Genomic DNA, 20,232 nt, shown 5'->3' on the forward strand with positions numbered 1-20,232 from the left:
CAGCCAGTTCTTTCTCTGTCCTGTCTTCTCTGCCCTTTCTTCAGCCCTGCAATCTGAGCCTTTCCATATCCCAGGGCCAGCCTGTGCCCTGTGAAACTGCAAGATTCTGATGCACAAGGAGAGGTAGCTCCACCACTGTCCATCCTGCCCAGCAGAGGATCTGGCATTTAGCTAGCTGTATGGGTGCCTGCTGCATTCTCTACCCAGGCTCCAGACCCACTGATGGATGCCCGTATGCTTGCTGGATGGACGGTAGATGAGTGGATGGATAGGGGGATGAACGGATGGAAAGATGCATGGATGGATGGATGGCTGGACGGAAGGATGGATGTGGATGGATGAATGGATGGATGGACAGTAGATGAGAGGATAAATGGGTGAACAGATGGATGGATGATGGATGGAAGGACAGAAGGATGGATGGATGAAAAGATGGAAGATGGATTGATAGATGAATGGATAGTAGATGAGTAGGTGAATGGGTGGACAGACGGATGGATGGATGGATGATGGATGGATGGATGAATGAAGGATGGATGGAAAGATAGAAAGGGTGGGTGGATGGATGAAAAGATGAAAGACGGATTGGTAGATGAATGGATAGTAGATGAGTAGATGAATGAGTGGACAGATGGATGGATGGATGGATGAATGAATGATGGATGGATGGATGGATGATGGATGGATGGATAGAAGGATAGATGGATGCAAGAATGAAGGATGGATGGAAAGATGGATGGATGGACAGTAGATGAGTAGATGAATGGGTAGACGGATGGATGAATGAAGGATGGATGGAAGATGGATGGATGGATGGATGGATGGATGGATGGAATGGATGAAAAGATGATGGACGAATGCATAGTAGATGAGTAGATAAATGGGTAGACGGATGGATGGATGAATAAATGATGGATGGAAGGAAGGATAGAAGGATGGATCGAAGATGGATGGATGGAAAGATGGAAGATGGATGGATAAATGAATGGATAGTAGATGAGTAGATGAATGGGTGGATGGATGGATCTACAATTGAATGATGGAGGGATAGATCGAAAGATGAAAGATGGACGGATGGATGGATAGATGGATGATGGATGAATAATAGATAAGTGGATGGAGGGATGATGCATTACAGTGCCTTTCTCCTGAACGGTACGAAACACAGATAAATGTTTTTGTTTATCAGTGATAATAAATGAATTTTTAAAATTTCTGTCTTCAAACCAGCCTGCTCAAGGCATGAGAGCTCCCAGGATCTCCCAGCCCACGACCAACACTCCCTGAGTCCTCTAACCTTTTCCAATCATTCCCCACCTTCTGGGCCCAGGTCAGCCTCCCCTCCAGCAAGAGTGCTGCAGGAAGGGCACCTAGTGGAGGTGTGTTCTGTTTCTCTGCACTGTGCCTCCCCTGCTGCTGGCTGGAGAGCAGGGCCAGGCTTTCTCTTGCATCCTCTCATGGCTGTGTATGCAGCTATTATTTACAGACCATTCACCATCTGTGTGGCCTCAGCAGCTCTCAATGACCACTGTGGGAGCCCCACTTGACAGATGGGAACACTGAGGCTGGGGAGGGGCAGCGGCCAGTTCTGGGCCACGTGGCTGCAAATACTGTCATGATCAAACAACAGAAGTGACTAAGGCCACATCTGAATCAGCAGGTCTGAAAACAGCATGTGTGCTGGCTTTTTACCCACCCAGAAGCCTCTTCTCCCATGGTCCCTTTCCTCAGTGTGGACACACAGCCGGCCAGGCGCTCAGGCACAAGTGTGGGCTGCCCCTGGTATTCCGGCCGTTGCAGCCAAGTGGGGACAGAGGTCAGCTCCAGGGGCTATATCTGTCACAGCCCTGGAATGCTGAGGCACGGTGGCCCTCCAATGGGTGGGCGCTAATTATAGGCCTGCTGGTTTGCCTTTCTGAGTCCTTCCACCCCTGGGAGGCAGGAGGCCTCTGAACCCACCGACGGGTTCAAAGGCCCGCTCTGAGCAGCTGAAGCTCGGGCACCCACAGCCGTCCTACCCTCCCCATTGAAGTACTGACTCCATCCGATGCACAGAAGGTCGAGCGGGCTCAGGGCAGGGATGCAGGGGTCCAGGCAGCGGGGGTCCTTAGTCTCTTGGCTTCACCCAGGCAAGGCTGTCTTCCCCTGTGGGGCAAGCGGGGAGTGGACCACACCCCGGCCAAGCACTCCCTCTGCCTGTGGCTACCCTGGAAAGCACTGTGCTGGCCGACTGGGCAGGCAGGGGACCTACTGGCCACTCCAAGAGGACCTTTTTTCCTTTTTTTCCTTCATTCAGCAATGGTTATTGGATGCTGCCAACACTCTCAACTAGCACTTTCCATGGGGAGGGCACGAAGATGAATGACAGAACTACTGCAGTCAAGGTGCTGCAAGAGTGTCACCATTTTAAGTGTACAATTGAGTGCGTTGAGAACTTCCACAACCTGTAACCATCACCATCATCTACTTTCAGTATTTTTCCATCTTCCCAAACTGCGACTGTCTCTCCATCAAACACTAACTCCCGATTCCCCTCCCCTAGCTCCCAGCACCCACCGTTCTACTTTGTGTCTCTCTGGATTTGACTACTTCAGGGATCTCATCTAAGTAAAATTGTATCATATTTTTTCACTCAACACAATGTCCTCAAGGTTCACCCATGTTGTAGCGTGTGTCAGAATGTCTTTCCTTTTTTTTTTTTTTTTTTTTTTTTCTGAGGCAGAGTCTCATTCTGTTGCCCAGGCTGGAGGGCAATGGCACGATCTTGGCTTACTGCAACCTCTGCCTCCTGGGTTCAAGCAATTCTCATGCTTCAGCCTTCCAAGTAGCTGGGACTACAGATGCACGCCACCACCCCTGGCTAATTTTTGTGGGGTTTTTGTTTGTTTGAGTCGGAGTTTCGCTCTTGTTGCCCAGGCTGGAGTCCAATGACATGATTTTGGCTCACTGCTACCTCTGCCCCCACTGGTTCTAGCGATTCTCCTGCCTCAGCCTCTCAAGTAGCTGGGATTACAGGCACCCACCACCACATCTGGCTAATTTTTTATTTTTAGTAGAGACAGGATTTTACCGTGTTGACCAGGCTGGTCTCAAACTCCTGACCTCAGGTGATCCACCTGCCTCAGCCTCTGAAAGTGCTGGGATTACAGGCGTGAGCCACAACACCTGGCCTGTGGGTTCTGTTTTGTTTTGTTTTGTTTTGTATAGAGATGGAGTCTCACTCTGTCGCTCAGGCTGGAGTGCAGTGGTGCGATCTCAGCTCACGGCAACCTCTGCCTCCTGGGTTCAAGTGATTCTCCTGCCTCAGCCTTCTTGAGTAACTGGGACTACGGGTACTCGCCACCATGCCCAGCTAATTTTTGTATTTTTAGTAGAGACGGGGTTTTGCCACATTGGCCAGGTCATCTGCCCACCCCGGTGATCTGCCTGCCTCAGTTAACCTCAGGTGATCTGCGCGCATCAGCCTCCCAAAGTGCTGAGATTCCAGGCGGGAGCCACCGCGCCCAGCCACGTCCTTCCTTTTTAAGGCTGCATTGATGGAGCACATTCTATGCATCCATCCCTCTGCTGATGGATACTTGATGTGATGGTTAATACTGTCAACTTGATTGGGTTGAAGGATACAAAGTATTGATCCTGGGTTTGTCTGTGAGGGTGTTGCCAAAAGAGATTAACGTTTGAGTCAGTGGGCTGGGAAGGCAGATCCACCCTTAATCTAGTGGGCACAACCTAACCTGTTGCCAGCGAATACAAAGCAGGCAGAAGAAGGTGAAACGGCGAGATTGGCCTAGCCTCCCAGCCTACATCTTTCTCCCATGTTGGATGCTTCCTGCCATCAAACATCTGACTCCAAGATCTTCAGTTTTGGGACTCAGACTGGCTCTCCTTTCTCCTCAAGCTTGCAGACGGCCTATTGTGGGAACTTGTGATTGTGTAAGTTAGTACTTAATCAACTCCTCTTTAAACACATACACACACACACGTATATATCTCCTATTAGTTCTATCCCTCTAGAGAATCCTAATACACTTGGCTTGTTTCCACCTCTGAGCAACCACGAATGGCGCTGTTGTGGACATGAGTGTGCAAACATCTATCCATGATCCTGCTTTCATTTATTTGGGGATATGCCTGGAAGCTGAATTGCTGGATCACATGGTAGCTCTCTGTTTAGTGCTTTGAGGAGCCACCGTACCATTTGTCATAGACTGCATAATTTTTCCATTCCTACTCCTGACAGGTTCTGGACCCAAAGTCCCAGAGACTCAATAGGCAAAGACCTGCCCCACTTGCTCAGCCTCTTTCTCTCCCTTCCGGTTCCCTCTGGGTGACGCAAATGCAAGTAGGGAGGCCACTGTCCCTGGAGCCCCTGGGGCGGCCTTTCCTGACTTAGAGGGCATCTTCCCACAGAGCCACAGGTGTGCAGTCTCTAGGCACTGCCCGCCCCGAGCACACGTGGAACAGGTGAACCATATAACAGCAACGGGTGCTGGATCCCAGGACCCCCTCACCCCCGTACCCCTTTCCTTTTCAGGAGAATTCTACCTGCCCCCAGCCCCTCCTGTGTGTAAGGAAGCAGGAGTTCCCACCGTGGCACCAGAAGCAGTGGGCACCCTCTGACCCCTCCTAGGGAGCCCACGATCTCAGCCTGGGGCCCGCCTTCTCTCCCCTGCCCCTTATCCAGCAGAAGCAGGGTCGCTCTCCTTTTGGGGGCCAGCAGGCCCCTTGCCCTCTGTGCCTGATGCTCAAACTGTGGTAACACAGCCCCACACAGGGTAGGTGGCTCAAACAGACATTTATCATCTGCAGGACTCTGGGCTGGATGTCCGAGACCAGGGTGTCAGCAGGGCTGGCTCCTTCTCAGGGCTACAGGGCAGAATCTGTTCCTTTCTTGTCCCTTAGCTGCTGGTGTTTGCTGGCAAACTTTGGCACTCCTTGGTTTGTAGAAGTGTCACCCTTGTCCCCACCTTTACACTCTCATGGCGTCCTCCTGTGTGCACGGCTGTGCTCATGTGTCCCTTAAGAAGGACCCTGGTCACAATGGATTCAGGGGTCATTCTACTCCTATGTGACCTCATTTCACCAATTGCATCTGTAATGACCCTACTCCAAATAAGGTTACATGCTGAGTTACTAGGGATTAGGACTTCAACAGATGAACTCTGAGGAGGAGACATAATTCAGCCCATGACCTCCCAAACACACACACAAAATGAAGTCCCTTGGACTCTGGTGTGGGGAAGAAGGTGACCTCGGCACAGCTGTCAGCTGCAAAAAATCCACATTCTCTTGTCAAAGCTGTTTTACATGTTAAACAAGAGCCCCCAATGTTTCCTACGCCTTCATCAGGGACCACCTGTTGAACCTGTAGCACTGATTGCCGCTGCTTCCCCTGCGTCGACACGGCCCTGGGAAAGTTCCTCTTGCCAGCCCTCAGGGTCACCATCTGCAGGGAGGGAGCGATGGCAGCCCCTGCCCCATCTCACTCTGGACAAACAACAAAACCCACAGCAGAGCTCAGCCTGCGCGCTGCTCCTGTTGCCTGCCAGGAATGTTCGCACCTGCAGGGGAGCCATTCCGGGAAATCTGACATGTGCTGGGGGCTGAAGGAGGCACCAAGATTTTCACTTGTGTTGCACACGTGCCAGTGAGGAGCCCAGCCTCCCTGTGGGTTTGGCAAGTCTGCACTGACCAATCGGGGGCTCCGATTCTGGGCTCTCTGAGTCTGGGCTCTGTGACTATAAGCTCTCTGGCCCTGGACACTCTGACCCTGGACTCTCTGAGTCTCAGCTCTGACTCTGGCCTCTCTGACCCTAAGTTCTCTGACCCTGGGCTCTGTGACCCCTGGGAGGGCATGGGAACAGAGAGCAATGGTCCTCGCGGTCCCAGAGCAATGGTCCTCGCGGTCCCAGGCTCAGGACAGACTCCTCACCTGGACCCTGCCCATCCTGCCAAGTGCCAGGAGAGGTTAGTACACTGCCCATGCTGGCTCTCACCTGGACTGGCACAGGTGATCCCACCCATGCCATTGTTGTGGAACAGGTGTAAGGAGGCACCTAGTCCAAGGCAGGGCCCGGCCACTGAGTAATTGCTTCTCTGAGCCTCACCTTCTTAGGTAAAGACGGGATGCACGGGCCCCAAGAGGAGATTGTAAGGATAAAGGAAGTTTCTGTGCTGCCTGACCTGACACAGTTGCTCTAAAGGGTCCCTGGAGAAGCACACAGCTTCCAGAGGGAGGAGGTTTTTAGAGTTTTCAAAGAAAGTAACCTCTCTCTCTCTCCACACACACACATACACGCACAGACACACACACACACACACACACATCACACATTCAGACACACCCAGAAACACACACACACACATACAGGTCTACACACAGGCACACACTAACATAAGAACACACATACCCACATGTGCACTCACGCTTCCAGAAATACACACTCCTCTCCACGCACACACACACGATGCACACACATGCACAAACATGCCTTAGCTTGTTTCCATCCATCCAAAAAAATCATAACTTTCTAAAAACAGGGGACTGAAATGCACCTTTAACCTGATTTCTGGGAATACTGTCTTCCTCTTAAAGCAGCAGCTGATGCAGGCTGATGCCAGCGCAGATTCTGCTGTGCTCAAAGCAAGCCCGTGCCAGTAAAGGCGGCAAGCGCTCCTCAGCCTGCATCACGATCTACCAAACGACAGAGTAGAATAAAATACTTTAATGTTTTGATGACACAAAGCCCCACGCTGCCCCACTGCTCCTGGGAGGCTCCTCAGTCTGCCAGGGCTGGCACTCAGGCCCATCCCTGTGGGCTTCTTGCCACACAGACCCACAAATGCTCTGCATTGCAGGCAGCCCCCTCCGACCTCCAACTTGGGCCCTCTTCAGTTCCCACTGGACCCTGATTTGAGCTGGCTCTGGAAATAGCTGAGAACCCAGACGCAGGATGCAGGGGCAAGTGCTCAAGGAGGAGAGTCAGAGTCGAGAGGCTGCCATGCGAAGACGTCGCCAGGAGCTCTGGCGGTGGCCACCAGGCCCAGCTAGTGCGTACTGGCCTCCAGCTGGGAGCCCAGTCTCGGGGCCTGAACGTACGAGGGCTCCAGGCTATCCGGGCTCTGCTTCTGCCGCCGCCGTCGGGGCTGGACCCCCTTACCAGGGGGTCTGGGCAGCCCACCCTGCAGCTGCCGCACCATCTCGTGGTCCCTGTGGTCCAGCACACGGGGCAGGAACAGGGAGGACTTCTGTGTGCGGCGGGTCTTGAAGCCCCTGCGGGGCCGGCCCTTGCCGTTCACAGACACGTACCACAGTCTCTCGGCGCTGGGCTGCCGCCGGGCCCCAGGCGTACTAGACACCGTCCGGTACAGCCGGGAGGCATATGTGTTATAGCCCAGCTCGTGGATCCGCTCCACAAACTCGCACTCGGCGCTGTAGTGCTCCTGCGGGGATGAGATGTCACGGTCAGTGCCCCAGGGAGACTGCGCCAGCATCAGGGCCCAGGGTTGCCCGATGCCTCCCTCCCCTCCTCTGAGACTGTTCGGTCCAGTGCCAAACCCTGGCACACTCCCAGCCCGCCACACCTTTGCCTAGGCCCTGCCCTCTGCCCAGCATGCCCTTCCTCCCCTGTGTGCCTGGTGAACTTGGCCTTCTGCCCAAAGGTCACCTTCGCTCAAAGCTGTGCCAAACAACCCCCAGCTCCTGCTCTCTGGGTTCCACCAGCCTCTGTCTCCGTCTGAGGGCACTGACCCAGCAAAGGGATGTGTAGGGTTGTCTGTGGAGCAGAGACCAGGCCAGCCAATCCAGGTGCCCTGGAGGTCTGCTGGCAGTGTGGAGGTCAGCAAGGACTGGGCATTTGGACGAAGGAAGATGACAGCACCCAGATCTCTTTTAAAGAAATTGCAGAGGCTGGGTGTGGTGGCTCGTGCCTGTAATCCCAGCAGTTTGGGAGGCCGAGGCGGGTGAATCACCCGAGGTCAGGAGTTCGAGACCAGCCTGGGCAACATGGCAAAACCCCGTCTCTACTAAGAGTACAAAAAATTAGCCGGGCGTGGTGGCGTGCGCCCGTAATCCCAGCTACTTGGGAGGCTTAGGCAGGAGAATCACTTGAACCCGGGAGGCAGAGATTGCGCCGCTGCACTCCAGTCTGGGTGACAAGAGCAAAACTCTGACTCAAATAAAAAAGAAATTGCAGAAAAGAAAAAAGAAGAAAGAACACAAAAAGCAGGAAGGGAAGGGGACACGGCCAGGTTTGATGAGCCCAGACTCTCCATTAAATGCTGCACTCAGGGGCCTCAGCTGGGGTCATTGACCCCTGACCAGCACTCTCTTAAGCTGGAGGATCCCGCCTTGCAGGTTGAAGAGGTTATGACACAGACCAGGGGCTGGGGCCTGGCATGAGGCACATGCTCAATCAGTGCCACAGATACTGCTGTTCTTAGGATGAGAGCAGAAGCTGGGGTGTCCCACCACAAGCAGGACGGAGAGGACACCTCTTTGTCATCAGAGATTAATGGGACCCTTGTCAGGCCCGGGGTGCAGTGGGGGAAGGGCAGAAGGGACCCTGCCCTCTCAAAGACACAGTGAAGCTCTGAACTGAAGGAGCTTACACCAACATCCCCAAGGCCTGGCCATGGGAGTTTCCCTCAAGGGCTGCCTCATGGGGTCTTCTTGGTCTGTGGGGTAGGGAAGGGGTGGTTATGCCTTATGCAGACCCACTAGGCTTCAGTCCCAGCTACAGGTAAGTGGTAACGCCCAGGGCCACCTCCCTCAGGGGATGACTGACAGGAGCTACTCCCTCCAAACCAGAAAGGGTGGTGGGAGGTGGAAGCAGCAGGTGCAAGGCAGACAGCAGGATCTCTCTTTCCTCCTGGGGACTGGCCGCATCGTAGTCTGTCCCCATCTGGGGTGTGGTGCCCCATGGGAGAGAGGGAGAGTGGAAATGGCCTCCAGGGCTCCCAGACTGGACCGAGCAGCATCTGACCTCGCAGGACCTCAGGGAACAGGATGCTTCAAGTACCCCATCCTCTTTTTCAGCGACATGAAAGCCCAGAGCAGGGAAGGGTGGAAGGCTTGACCTGGTGGTAGGGGCTGCCTCTCCCCATAACCCCAGACCCCCCTGCTCTCCAGCCCTCTTGGAGGCTCAGTGCCCCCTGGGCCACAGTATGGATGTTACTATCCAAGATCAGTCTCCATGTTTATAGATGGGGAAACTGAGGCCCAGGGGTGGTGCCAGGCCTTACATTACAGGGGGATAGAACAGTGTCTGCTCTGTGCCTGATCCCCACATAGCCTGGGGCTCAGCGGCTATCTGGGAATGAGCGAGTGGGCTCAGGGCCGACTTCCGCACCCCACACACTGGGTACACCATGTTAGTGTCTGGCCCCCATGGCAGACTGTAAGAAGCTCAGGGTAGGACCCAAGCTTCCCCCAGGTCCCTCGATCCTGCAGCAGGTGCATCCTCTCAGGGCCAGAGAGGCTAGGAAATAGGCTTTCTCTTTGGGGGTCACTTGGGGGGTGGGTCACTGAAGGACACGTGCCTGTGAGCCTCAGGTGGCAGGGGGCTCAGGCTCTCCCGAGGTGGGAGATTGGGGGCAGTGTAGATCGCTTGCTGACACGTGATAGGGCACCTGGGGCGGCCAAGATGACCAGGGCAGAAGGTGTTGGCTCAGGGTCCAGGGCCATAGACTCCAGAGCTACTGCAGTTGGGACTCGCTGTGACAACACTTTCCAATGTATGTCCTGACACTGCTGTCCCACCAGACCTGGTTCCACAGGCTCCTCCCCCAGGGCCGCTTCCACCCCATGAGTGGAGGGGAGGAAGCCGACTCCGAAGCCACTTTGTTGAGGAGGTGACTTCTGAAGAGAGCCGTAAGGGCGGGGTGGGCACTTTCTCATGGGCATTTTCTGGAGGAGGGCATTCCAGGCAGTGAAGGTGTGGTCTGAGCAGCACAGATGGCTTGGAGAGTTGAAGGGGCTTCTGGAAGCTGGAGGAGGCTCAACCTTCGGATGACGTCCCCCCTGGGAGCAGATGGCACCTGGGCTGCTGCTCTGTGGGTGGAGCTAAGGTACCTGGGGGATGCCTGCACGTCATGGGAGTCCTCAGAAGCCATGAACTGGGCTGATTTGCTTTTTCAGGAAGCCCCCTTAACATGCAGTAGCAGAGTGCAACACATGGTAAGTGCCCAGGACACTGACTGGTGAACAAAGGACTGAATGTCTGGTGGGTGGATGGCTGGATGGATGGATGGGTGGATGGGTGGATGGGTGGATGGATGGATGGGTGGATGGGTGGATGGGTGGATGGATGGATGGGTGGATGGATGGATGGGTGGATGGGTAGATGGATGGATGGGTGGATGGGTGGATGGATGGATGGATGGATGGATGGGTGGATGGATGGATGAGTGGATGGGTGGATGGATGGATGGGTGGATGGGTGGATGGATGGATGGGTGGATGGGTGGATGGGTGGATGGATGGATGGGTGGATGGATAGATGGGTGGATGGGTAGATGGATGGATGGGTGGATGGGTGGATGGATGGATGGATGGATGGATGGATGGATGGATGGATGGATGGGTGGATGGATGGATGAGTGGATGGGTGGATGGATGGATGGGTGGATGGGTGGATGGGTGAAAGGATGGAAGGAAGGAGGGAGCATGGATGGATGGACATGTGAATGGGCAGATGGACAGACGAATGGATGGAAGGATGGATGGAAAGAAGGATGAGAGAAAGGAAGGAAGGAGAGGTGTATGGACAGATGGGTGAAGAGAATGAAGGAAGGAGAAGGACGGAAGGAAGGAAGGAAGGGAGGGTAGAGGATGGATGGCTTGACAAACAGATGGACTGGAGGTGGGAGAGGCTGGAGTGGTGATCCAGGTGGGAAGTGATAAGCCTGCCTTATAAGGTGTGCTCTCGGGGATGAGGCAGAGGGAGGTGAGGTGCGTGGGCTGAAGAGATGCAGGGGCGTGGTCTGAGGACTAGGGACAGACTGAACAGCAGGAGGGGTCTACCGTGACTCCCAGCCCATTCTGGGTGAGAGTGAGTGGCTGGTGGGGCGATGATTAAGATGGGGAGTCGGGGAGCTGCTGAGTTCGGTTGGAGTGTCTGAGTCAGCAGGATGTTGGGGGAGGGTGGTCTATATCTCAGAAGGGATGTCAGGGCCAGACCCAGGAGTGTCGGGGTGCAGTGCTCATTGGCCCACAGTGGGATGACCTGGCCTGAGGGCAAGCATGCTGCCGGCAAAGTCCAGGGAGCCCCGTGGCGGGACAGCACTCCTAGGAAAGCTGGCCACATGCAGGACTGTGGTATCAGGTGGCAGGTGGCAGGTGATAGGGTTGGCATCTAGGCAACTATGCCTCCTAGGTTGTCTGCAGGGCAGTGGGAACTTCTCCACTGGGCACTCTGGAAAGTTCCACACCCTCCAGCCAGACTGCTCGGCTAAGCATCCCTGGTGGGGCTAGGAGCCTCTGTCCACCCTTCTCAAAGTCAGGCTGTGAGCTCTCAGGCATGGAAGCCCCAGGTGGGCTCTGAACCACTGGGACCCCCTCATGTCATGCTTTATTCTGTCTCTCCAAATCCTGGGTCCCTATGGCAGAAGCTGGCACCATGAGGGCCCCTGCTCCCAGACACAGCTTCCAGGACACTGACTGATGAATGGACTGAATGTCAGATGGACAGGTGGATAGATGGATGGGTGAGTGGGTGGGTGGATGGGTGGATGGGTGAGTGGGTGGGTGGATGGGTGAATGGGTGAGTGGATGGGTAGATAGGTGGGTGGGTGGATGGATGGATGGATGGATGGATGGATGGATGGATGGATGAGTAGATGGGTGAATGGGTGGATGGGTGGATGGGTGGATGGATGGATGGATAGGTGGATGGTTGGATGGATGGATGGATGGGTGGATGGGTGAATGGGTGGATGGGTGGATGGGTGGATGGATGGATGGATAGGTGGATGGATAGGTGGATGGGTGGATGAGTGGATGGGTGAATGGGTGGATGGGTGAATGGATGGGAGGAAGGAGGGAGTAGCCTCTGGACCAGAGAAAATGAAGGGGTGCATCTCAGCTTTCTGGACCTTCCTAACGGCTAAAAATCTGTGACGAAATCATCAGCTTCTGCGAGAGGGAGCTGCGGGATGTGTCCTCTGTGAGCAGGACTGAGCAGAGAGCTCACTGCAGGGAGATTGTCCTTGGGCCGCGTCGGCCAGGCTACTTGTGGATGGAAAACCTCTCATTGCCCAAGGAAGTATCAGCCAAATTGCATGTAATGACTAGTTGGAGGTAGCAAACTTCCCTGTGACATGTATTTTACTCTGTGTATTCCCCACCCCTACCCCTTATGAAAAGGGGCGCTGCCATACCTACAGAATAAGGAGACCCTTTTTGGTTACGCGGAGGCCCAGGCAGTAGATAGACTGGGTCCCAAGCCCGGGCTCCAAGGCTCCTGTGTGCCTGGGACATGGGCGCCATCTCCCTTCCCTTCCTAGGCTTCAGCTCTCGCCTTTCCACCCTTGGAGAGAGCCGGCGGAGCTGGGCCAGCACCCTCCTCTCCATGCTCCCAGGAGAGCTCTGGCTGCCCCAAGGAACACTCCCAGGTTGTCTTGGGTCCATTTATCTTGGTGGAAATTTGGAGCACAATCACTTCCCTGCTCTCAGCTAGTCTCAAGGGAGGGTGGTAGTGATGACGAGGATGGGGGAAACCTTTGCTAACCTGGCATTCTCCGGATCCCAGGTCCCCCAGGGCCAGGCTCCAGGTCACTCTCAGAGCAGCCTCTAACAGACTCAGCCAAAGATCACTGGGCGTGGAGCCCTGGGCCAGGGTCTGGTCCCAGCTTGGGTCCCATGTACCCTGGGCAAAGCGTTGTACTGCCCACATCCCCTGTCCCCTGGCTTGATGTGCAGGCCAGACCGCCCACTCACGTGACAGCCTGGACTCACCGAAGCATAGAGTCGTCCTCTCTTGTTCATGGCCAGGTACCGTCCAGAGAAGAGACCCCTGATGGCCACAATGCCCACCTCCACTGCCGTTATCTCCAGAATACCTAGAAGAAATGATAAGTGCCTCACTCCCGCCGCCCCCACGGAGGGGGCGGCTGAGGCCCAGCTGGCCCTGCCCAAAGCCACACCCCAGGCTCAGGACTGGGGAGGGCAGCACACACCCCACAGGTCGGGGAGTGAGTGGAAATTCAGGGAGGGGGAAGTCACCGGACAGGAGGTAGAGAAGGGGACATCAGGGAAGGCTTCTCTTCATTCAGACTTGGGAGGGTAACAATGAAATTAACATTCCCACCTGCTGACGCTGCCTGCACCCTGGTTTCCATTCGAGCCTCACAACACCTTGCCAGCTGCCATCATCATCCGACAGACAAGCAAGTGGGGACCACTATGGCTGGGTGACTGTCAGGCCCCTGCACATGTGCTTGAGCGGGAAATCAAGCCCTGGCGGCAGCCATGGGAGTCTGAGCTCGGGGACTGCACGGTCCTCAATGCCTGTGCCTGCCAGCGGGAAAGCTGGGCCCTGATGAACGAGGCTGATAATATAACCCACTGGCAGCAACACAGCCAGGGTGCCTGCCACCCAAATCCTGCTGGCAATAGACCTGGCGGGAGATCATTGTATCCCCCGGGGGACCTGGGAGGGCAGGAAACCAGTTTAGACCCTGGAGCCCGCAGAGGGAAGCTGGACGGGTCTCACCCACTCCCCAGGGATAAGAAAGTTTAAATCTCCCCTCCCGCCTTTCCTTCTGGATACACGAGTGCTGTGGTGGGGGCTGGGGGGGGGGGACTGCATCAAAGGACGGGTTGAGGTCACTGTCTCCCAATAGAGGCTGCGAGGGGATTGGGGCGACTGCCTGCATCCTCTCCAAGGCATGCCTCTCAGGAGCGCTCTCCTGGCACGCGGTCCGAGCACAGCCGCGGTCACCACCGGGCTTTTGCTCCAGCCCAGGGGTGCTGCGGCGCAGGCTGAGAGCCTCCCGCCTTCCCAGTGCGCAGGCTGGGCGGCCTCAGCGGTGCCTGCCCGGGGACCAGCGAAGCCCGAGTCTCGACGCAGGACAGGGGCGGCTGCGGGTGCGCGCCCTCCCCTCCCCCTGAGCAGCCAACACCAAGAAGTTTGGATGCTGTGCGACTCCGAGGGGGAGCCTGGCTTTGGAGAGAACCGGGGTGTCTTTGTGAGACGAGTTCCGCGCACTCGGACCCCCTGGCGACAGCTGGTGCCCACCGTGCGGCTCCGGACGCGCATGTCCCCAGGACGCCCTCGCAGGGCTGCGGCTTTCCTGGAGGAAGCCGCGGTTTGCTGAGGCCGCCGCCACCTTCAAGCCGCCGCACCGCTTCCTGCGCCCCGGGCCGGAGCCGAGCGCCGGGCGGCGCACCCGAGGACCGCTGTGGTCTTGACTGCCCTCCCGCGCTCCCCACGCGGTCCTCTCGGGCCCTGAGCTCCGCTATCCTGCTCCTCAAAGGGCTCGGCGCGGGCCTCAGGTCCCTGTGACCAGAGGAGCCCAACTGTGTAGCCCGGCGGACTCCCACGGTGAGCGCAGCCCGGGCCGCGGGTCCTGCGTGCGGGGGCCGGAGTGTGTGTGTCTGCACCCCCAGGCCCGGGCGGACACCGTTCCGCGCTCCTGATCCGCGCGTCCCGACGGCGAGGGCCTCCACCCTCCTTTAGCTGTGCGGCCAGCACGGAGGCGGGGAGGGGGGGGGGGGAGGTGCAGATTCCAGCCCGGGGAATAACTGTCGGTGGCGGCCGCGGCCAGGGAACTGAGCTCCGCAGGGCAAGAGTCCTCCGCGCAGAGGCAGTGGCGGGGTGGCCACCTGGGCAGCCGCGAGCGGGGAGGGCGGAGGGGACGGCGGGGCGTCCAGGGGTCGGCAGGAGGAGGAGAAGTCGTCAAAATAATAAAGAGGATGATAAATGCCTTGTCCGGCTCCTTTTCTCCGACACATTCAAAGGGCTTAAACTTGTCAGAGCTGCCCAAAGCGGCAGAGCCTGGAGCCCCGGGGTCGCCTAGCTCGCGTCCCCTCAGACCAGCAGGCCGGACCGGGGACGGACTCTGACAGCCGCCGGCGCCCCCTTCGGACGTGAACGCCCATCCCCCCGAGTTCTGCTCGGACCCCAGCGCGCGCTCTTCTCCCGGACGTGTAGGGCGAGGAGGGCACCCTGGCAGTCGCCTTCTGGCAGCGGGAGGCAGACGGTCTTTTCCCGGACACCCCGGGCGCACCGTGCCTTCTCCCGGGCCCGACCCCTCCCGGCGCCGCTTCCCCGGGGACCCCGCAGCGCGCCTTCTCCCGGGCTCGACCCCTCCCGGCGCCGCTTCCCCGGGGGGCCCCCGCAGCGTCGAGCACTCACTGTAGGCGCTGTTCTCCAGGCTGCCGTTGACGCGGCCGCTCGGGTGCAGCTGGAGGTGGTACTTCGTGGCGCAGTAGAGCTTGCGGCGCCGGGGCGCCCCTCCAAGGTGCTCGTAGACGCCGCCACGGCCGCCCGCATCGCGCCGCAACCGCGCCCCAGGGCCCGCTGCGGGCCAGCCGGGCTCCAGCAGGCTGAGCAGCAGCAGCCAGATTAGGCCCATCGTGGCATCGCGCCCGCCCCGCGGCGGCGGCGGCTGCAGGCGAGCGCGGCGCCCATGGAAGGGGCGGCAGCCGGGCAGCTGCGAGGTGCTCCGAGCGGGCTCCCGCGCCTGGAGAAGCTGACTCCGGCTTCGCGGGAAAGGTGGGGGAAGAAGGGGGAAGGGTGGGCGAGAGAGAGAAAGAGAGGGAGAGTGGGAGAGGGAGAGGGAGAGAGCGAACGCGAGTCCCTTTAATTTCCACCCAGGAGCAATGAAATTTCCGTTGCTGCGCAAAGCGCTGAAAGAAAGGACGGTTCGCCAACAAAAGGCCGACGTGGTCCCCAGGCGGAGGCGCGGGAGGGGCGGGAGGCCGGCGGGTGGGGAGCCCCGCGGGGATCGGGGTTCGGGCCGGGCGCCGCCTGCATACACTTGCCCCCAGCGCACCGCCGTCGAGCCGTGGCTCCGCTCCGCAGCGCGCCCCACGCCCCCGAACGCCCTCCCGGCTCTGAAAGGTCCCCTCTCCGCCCCTCCTCCGCCCCCTCCCCCAGACCAATTATGCCTCCGAAAATTATAGACCGAGGCCTTGAGGCGGCCGCCCCAGGCCCTGTCACCCCCTCCCGCTCCCCATCAATCCCCCTGCACAATGGGGCCGCCGCCGATGACTGATGTCCGTGAAAACAACTTGCGGGGAAGTCGAGCTGACAAACGCCCATTAAAGGCGGCGCATAATGAAGGGGACCGCGGAGGGCGGCGGCGGGGAGGCTCCGGGGCGCGGGCACGCGTGGGGAGCCCCGGGTTTGTGTCTGCGCCCGGCGCTTCCTGCAGGAGCAGCGGCGCTGTCCTCAGCCTTGCAAGGCGCGGGGCGGGCCGGGCCGGGCCTGGAGATGCTCTCTTCTTTTGCGCACCCCAACTGGGCACCCCGCGTGGTGGGGTTAGCGCTCGTCGGGCAGGCCTCGGAGGATCCCGTCCCAGTGGCGGTCCAGAGAGGGGCCTGGGGCGGCGGGAGGAGGGACGCGAGAGCCGGAGAAGTGGGCGCAGACAGAGAGCCCTAGAGAGAAAGAGATGCAGATAGAGACAGAGAAACGGAGGAGGAAAGGACGGGAAAGATGGAAAATGTGAATGATAGAGATGGCAAAAAGAGAGGAGGCAGGGGAGATGGAAAGAAGACAGCCGCGGAGAACACCCAGAGAAAAGCACAGGGCGTCTGGCAGCCACAGCGGGTCGGTGATGACAAGAGGAACCCGGTAGAAGCTGGGAAGGGGTGTGGGGGGTCCTGGCCTGGAGGGTCTGAAGCAGTGCAGATGCCCAGGTGGTCCCCTGGACTGTGTGGGGGTCAAGGTGTATCTCAGGGGGCCCCGTGAAGAGGGGCTTCAGAAAGCATCAGGAAAAGCCACGTCCCCACCCATTTCTCTTGCTTCCTGGTCCTCTGTCCCTCAGGGTCCTGGGGCCAGCAGGAAGCAGGGGCCAGCACAGGGGATTTGCCTCTCTCAACCCGGCCCCAGAGGAGGGCATGCTGTAGGGTCCAGGGGTCTAGGCCACAGCTTTGGCTCCAAGTTGACCAGGGGCTCTGGGGTGAGTTGGGTGGGCTGACATTCCCCAGCCCGCCATCTGCATCAGGGTTTGGGGTCAGGTAAGTGTGCAGGGCACCAAGTGTGCAGGGCACAATGAGATGTGGCAGTGAGCACACACCCTGGGACATGTCCAGCTCCCATGGCCCCATACACACAGGGCAGCGTGTCCTCCATTAGCCCACTCCAGCATGCACGGGGTCCAGGTGGCCCTCCTGAAGGAGGGCACCCCCAAGCCATCCCGAGCACCTCAGTCTTAGTCAGGGTCTCCTAGCCACTACCCCAGGGGCAGCTTGTGACAGTCCTTGAACAGGCCAGAGGCCAGCCACTGAACTGCTGGAGCCTCAGACTCCTGGTGATGGAGACTGTGTTACAGGTGTCAGAGGATGGTGCCAGGAAAGCCCCAAAGGACAGCAGCAAGAGGAGAGCTTGTCCAGTGCAGCCCTGTGCAGGTCTGGGCTGGGGTGTGTGGTCACCTGGGCTCCCTAAGAGGCGTGGAAGAGGCACAGGTCCCTGCTCTAAATGCCTTAGCTCTGCTACCTCCTGACACCTGGCCAAGAAGAGAGGAGATGTAGTGGGAGGGGAGTGTACACAAGAAATTCAGAGAGAGGTGCAGTCAGGGGGCACAGTCTGACAGAGAGAGGAGAGAGGACACAATAATATTTAAGAGAGAGAGAGCAAGAGCAGCTTGCGGGGGCCAGGGGACTTCCAATACCTTTTCCTGTCGAGGCCCGGGCTGCCTCCTTGGCAGGACCCCCTCTGGAGGACTGGGAGGAGCCAGAAAAATCTGACCAACGCAATCTGGGTGTACATGCCCCTCCTGCTCCACACCTGGGGCCCCCAGCAGTTCCCAGGGGGACTCCCGGGCTCTGGTCTCCAGCCCTGCCCACTGCCAGGTTGCCCTGTGCCCAAGAACCCAAGATGAGGGCAGGGGCTGCTGCCCTGAAGCAGGGGTCCCAGGGTGATCCCTCTATAGGAGGGAAGCCCAGGGGATGGGCAAGAGGTTTCCAGCTCCTGGGCAGCACCTGACACACTAGCCACTCAGTGCGTACGCCTAAAATGAATGAATGAATGAATGAATGGCTCGGCCACTTCCTTGCCATGAGGCCTTGGCTGCGTATTGTCGCTCCTGAGATACTGGTTTCTCACGTATGTGATGTCCCAAAGGTAGGGCCAGAAACTGAGTGGCATTACCTCTGCAAAGTCTCCGGCCACCCATCAGCGCAAGGCATGCTCCAGCCGCAGGGGACCACAGTTTATGACGCAAACCCTGCTGCCTTTGAGAGTGAAAGAGGGCGCAATTTGCAGTTATACCAGGACAGCCAGTGCCCTGCCTGAGGTCCCTCCTGGTGGCCCTGGCTCACTGTCTTCTGTTCTGGTGAGCATGACTTTTCTGAGGCAGCCAAGCTCTCTGGGCCAAGTTTTCCTCTCTCCCCCGGTCGCTGGCGATGGCCTTCAGCCGGGTCCTTCCATCCGCGGTCTACCCTGCAGTCACAGGGAGTTATCTGGAGCCCAAAGCTGCCTTTTCCAGCTGCCCCAGCCCCACTGACAAACGCCGTAGTGTTGGGGGAACACTGGGGATGCCCACCCACCTGCGTGGACCTCTAGTTCACTTCCCACAGCTTCCGGGCTGGGCCTCCAGGCCCTTACCCACCCACCTACTGAGTTCTTCCTCCTCATCTAAACCTGTTGATCTTTCCAGCCCAGGAAGCACCCCCAGACCCCCACCCTGGGACTCTGGGACCCTCAGGCCCAGCCAAGGGAAGGGAACCTGATTCCTCCACATCTGCTCGGCAGGGGCAGGGGTCTGGGCCACAAAGTCTTGTGTGTGGGGTGGGGCAGAGACACCCACATAATGGCAACCTCGCCCCTCTCCCTGCCATTTGGAGCCAGGTGGGGGGTGCACCCTGTGCTAATAGCGACCCTGTTAATTGCTTCCAAATGGTCAACTGTAGCCATTTGACTAATTGGTCTCTTCCAGAGCCCAGCCTGGACACCCCAGGCCCAGCAGCCAAAGTGCTCCAACCAGCATCCTCTGAACTTCTGCACTGGGACCCTGTCCCCCAGAGCACCCCAGCCCTATCTGGTACTGAGTCGACCCCTAGCCTCTTCCCCTGGAGAGAGAGCTGGGGTGGAGAGAGGGCAGAGAACAGGGTCCCATGGTGTGGCCGCAGGTGGCTGGCCAGGGACTCAGATGTGATGCTGACTCCCAGCCCCAAACTCACTCTAATTATGTTGCCTGCCCCCAAATCCTCTTACCCCATCGTTGTCCCCAAGAGCAGTGGGAGAGAGACCCAACCTGCCTGTGTCACCGGGAGACCATGGGTCCCTGAAATTCTGGGGATAGCCCTGATCAGCCCCACATTACAGATGAGAAAGGGAGGCTCAGAGAGGTGAAGTGACTTGCCCGGGGTCACACAGCCGGGAGATGAGGCGAGAAGACTGGAATGCCCCTTCTGGCTATGGGGCCCGGGACCCGAGCAGTGGGGAGAGGAAAACCGTTGCCCCTCTAAGTCCCTCTGGGGCAAATCTGGGGCTTTGCTTCCGTCAAAGTTAGGAGCCCCACAGGCAGGCGTGGAATGGAAGGCACATCTACCCGCAGTGGGGCCTGCGCAGCATTTTGAGGCTCATCCACGGTGTGGCGTGTGCCAGTGCGTCCTCCCTTTTTGCGCCCTAGTGGCATTCCATCGTGTGCACAGACCACGTGCTGTTTATTTTTCATCCATGGATGGATGTTCGGCTTATTTCCTGGCTACTTGGCTATTTTGAAGCCCCAAGCTGAGACGTAAAGGAGGTATTCTCTCTGGGTAGAGGAGAGGAGGGAGCAGAGGGCCCCCTGGCCCAGGGACAGACACCTCCAGCTGCTCTTTTTCTTCCCCATAACACTGAGGGCAGCCACCAGCCTCTGTACCCCCTGGGTCTGTCAGTGCCTGGCATCAGGCTCCAGGCAGGGCAGCCAACAGGGCTTGTAGATGCCGTCTTCTCCCTGTGTCCTCACAGGTTTGTCCCTCTGTGTGTGCCTGTGTCCTCATCGCCTCTTCTTATAAGGACCCCAGTCAGATTGGACTGGAGCCATTCTGCAGACCTCGCTTTACTTTAATCGCCTTTGAAA

The 20,232-nt window shown here is 58.0% G+C and overlaps 1 protein-coding gene across 1 annotated transcript; it reads right to left on the reverse strand.

Moving 5' to 3' along the window:
- Positions 1-6,710: 6,710 nt before the first annotated feature.
- FGF3 (fibroblast growth factor 3) lies at positions 6,711-16,059 on the reverse strand. The gene is made up of 3 exons (XM_055294453.1): positions 15,357-16,059; positions 12,956-13,059; positions 6,711-7,443 (listed from the first exon to the last, which is right to left on the reverse strand). The coding sequence occupies exons 1-3, from the start codon at positions 15,574-15,576 to the stop codon at positions 7,048-7,050; spliced, it is 720 nt and encodes a 239-aa protein (XP_055150428.1). The 5' UTR covers positions 15,577-16,059; the 3' UTR covers positions 6,711-7,047.
- Between the last annotated feature and the right edge of the window lie 4,173 nt (positions 16,060-20,232).

Source organism: Symphalangus syndactylus, chromosome 1 (genome assembly GCF_028878055.3).
Source record: "Symphalangus syndactylus isolate Jambi chromosome 1, NHGRI_mSymSyn1-v2.1_pri, whole genome shotgun sequence".
Classification (NCBI taxonomy): Eukaryota; Metazoa; Chordata; class Mammalia; order Primates; family Hylobatidae; genus Symphalangus; species Symphalangus syndactylus.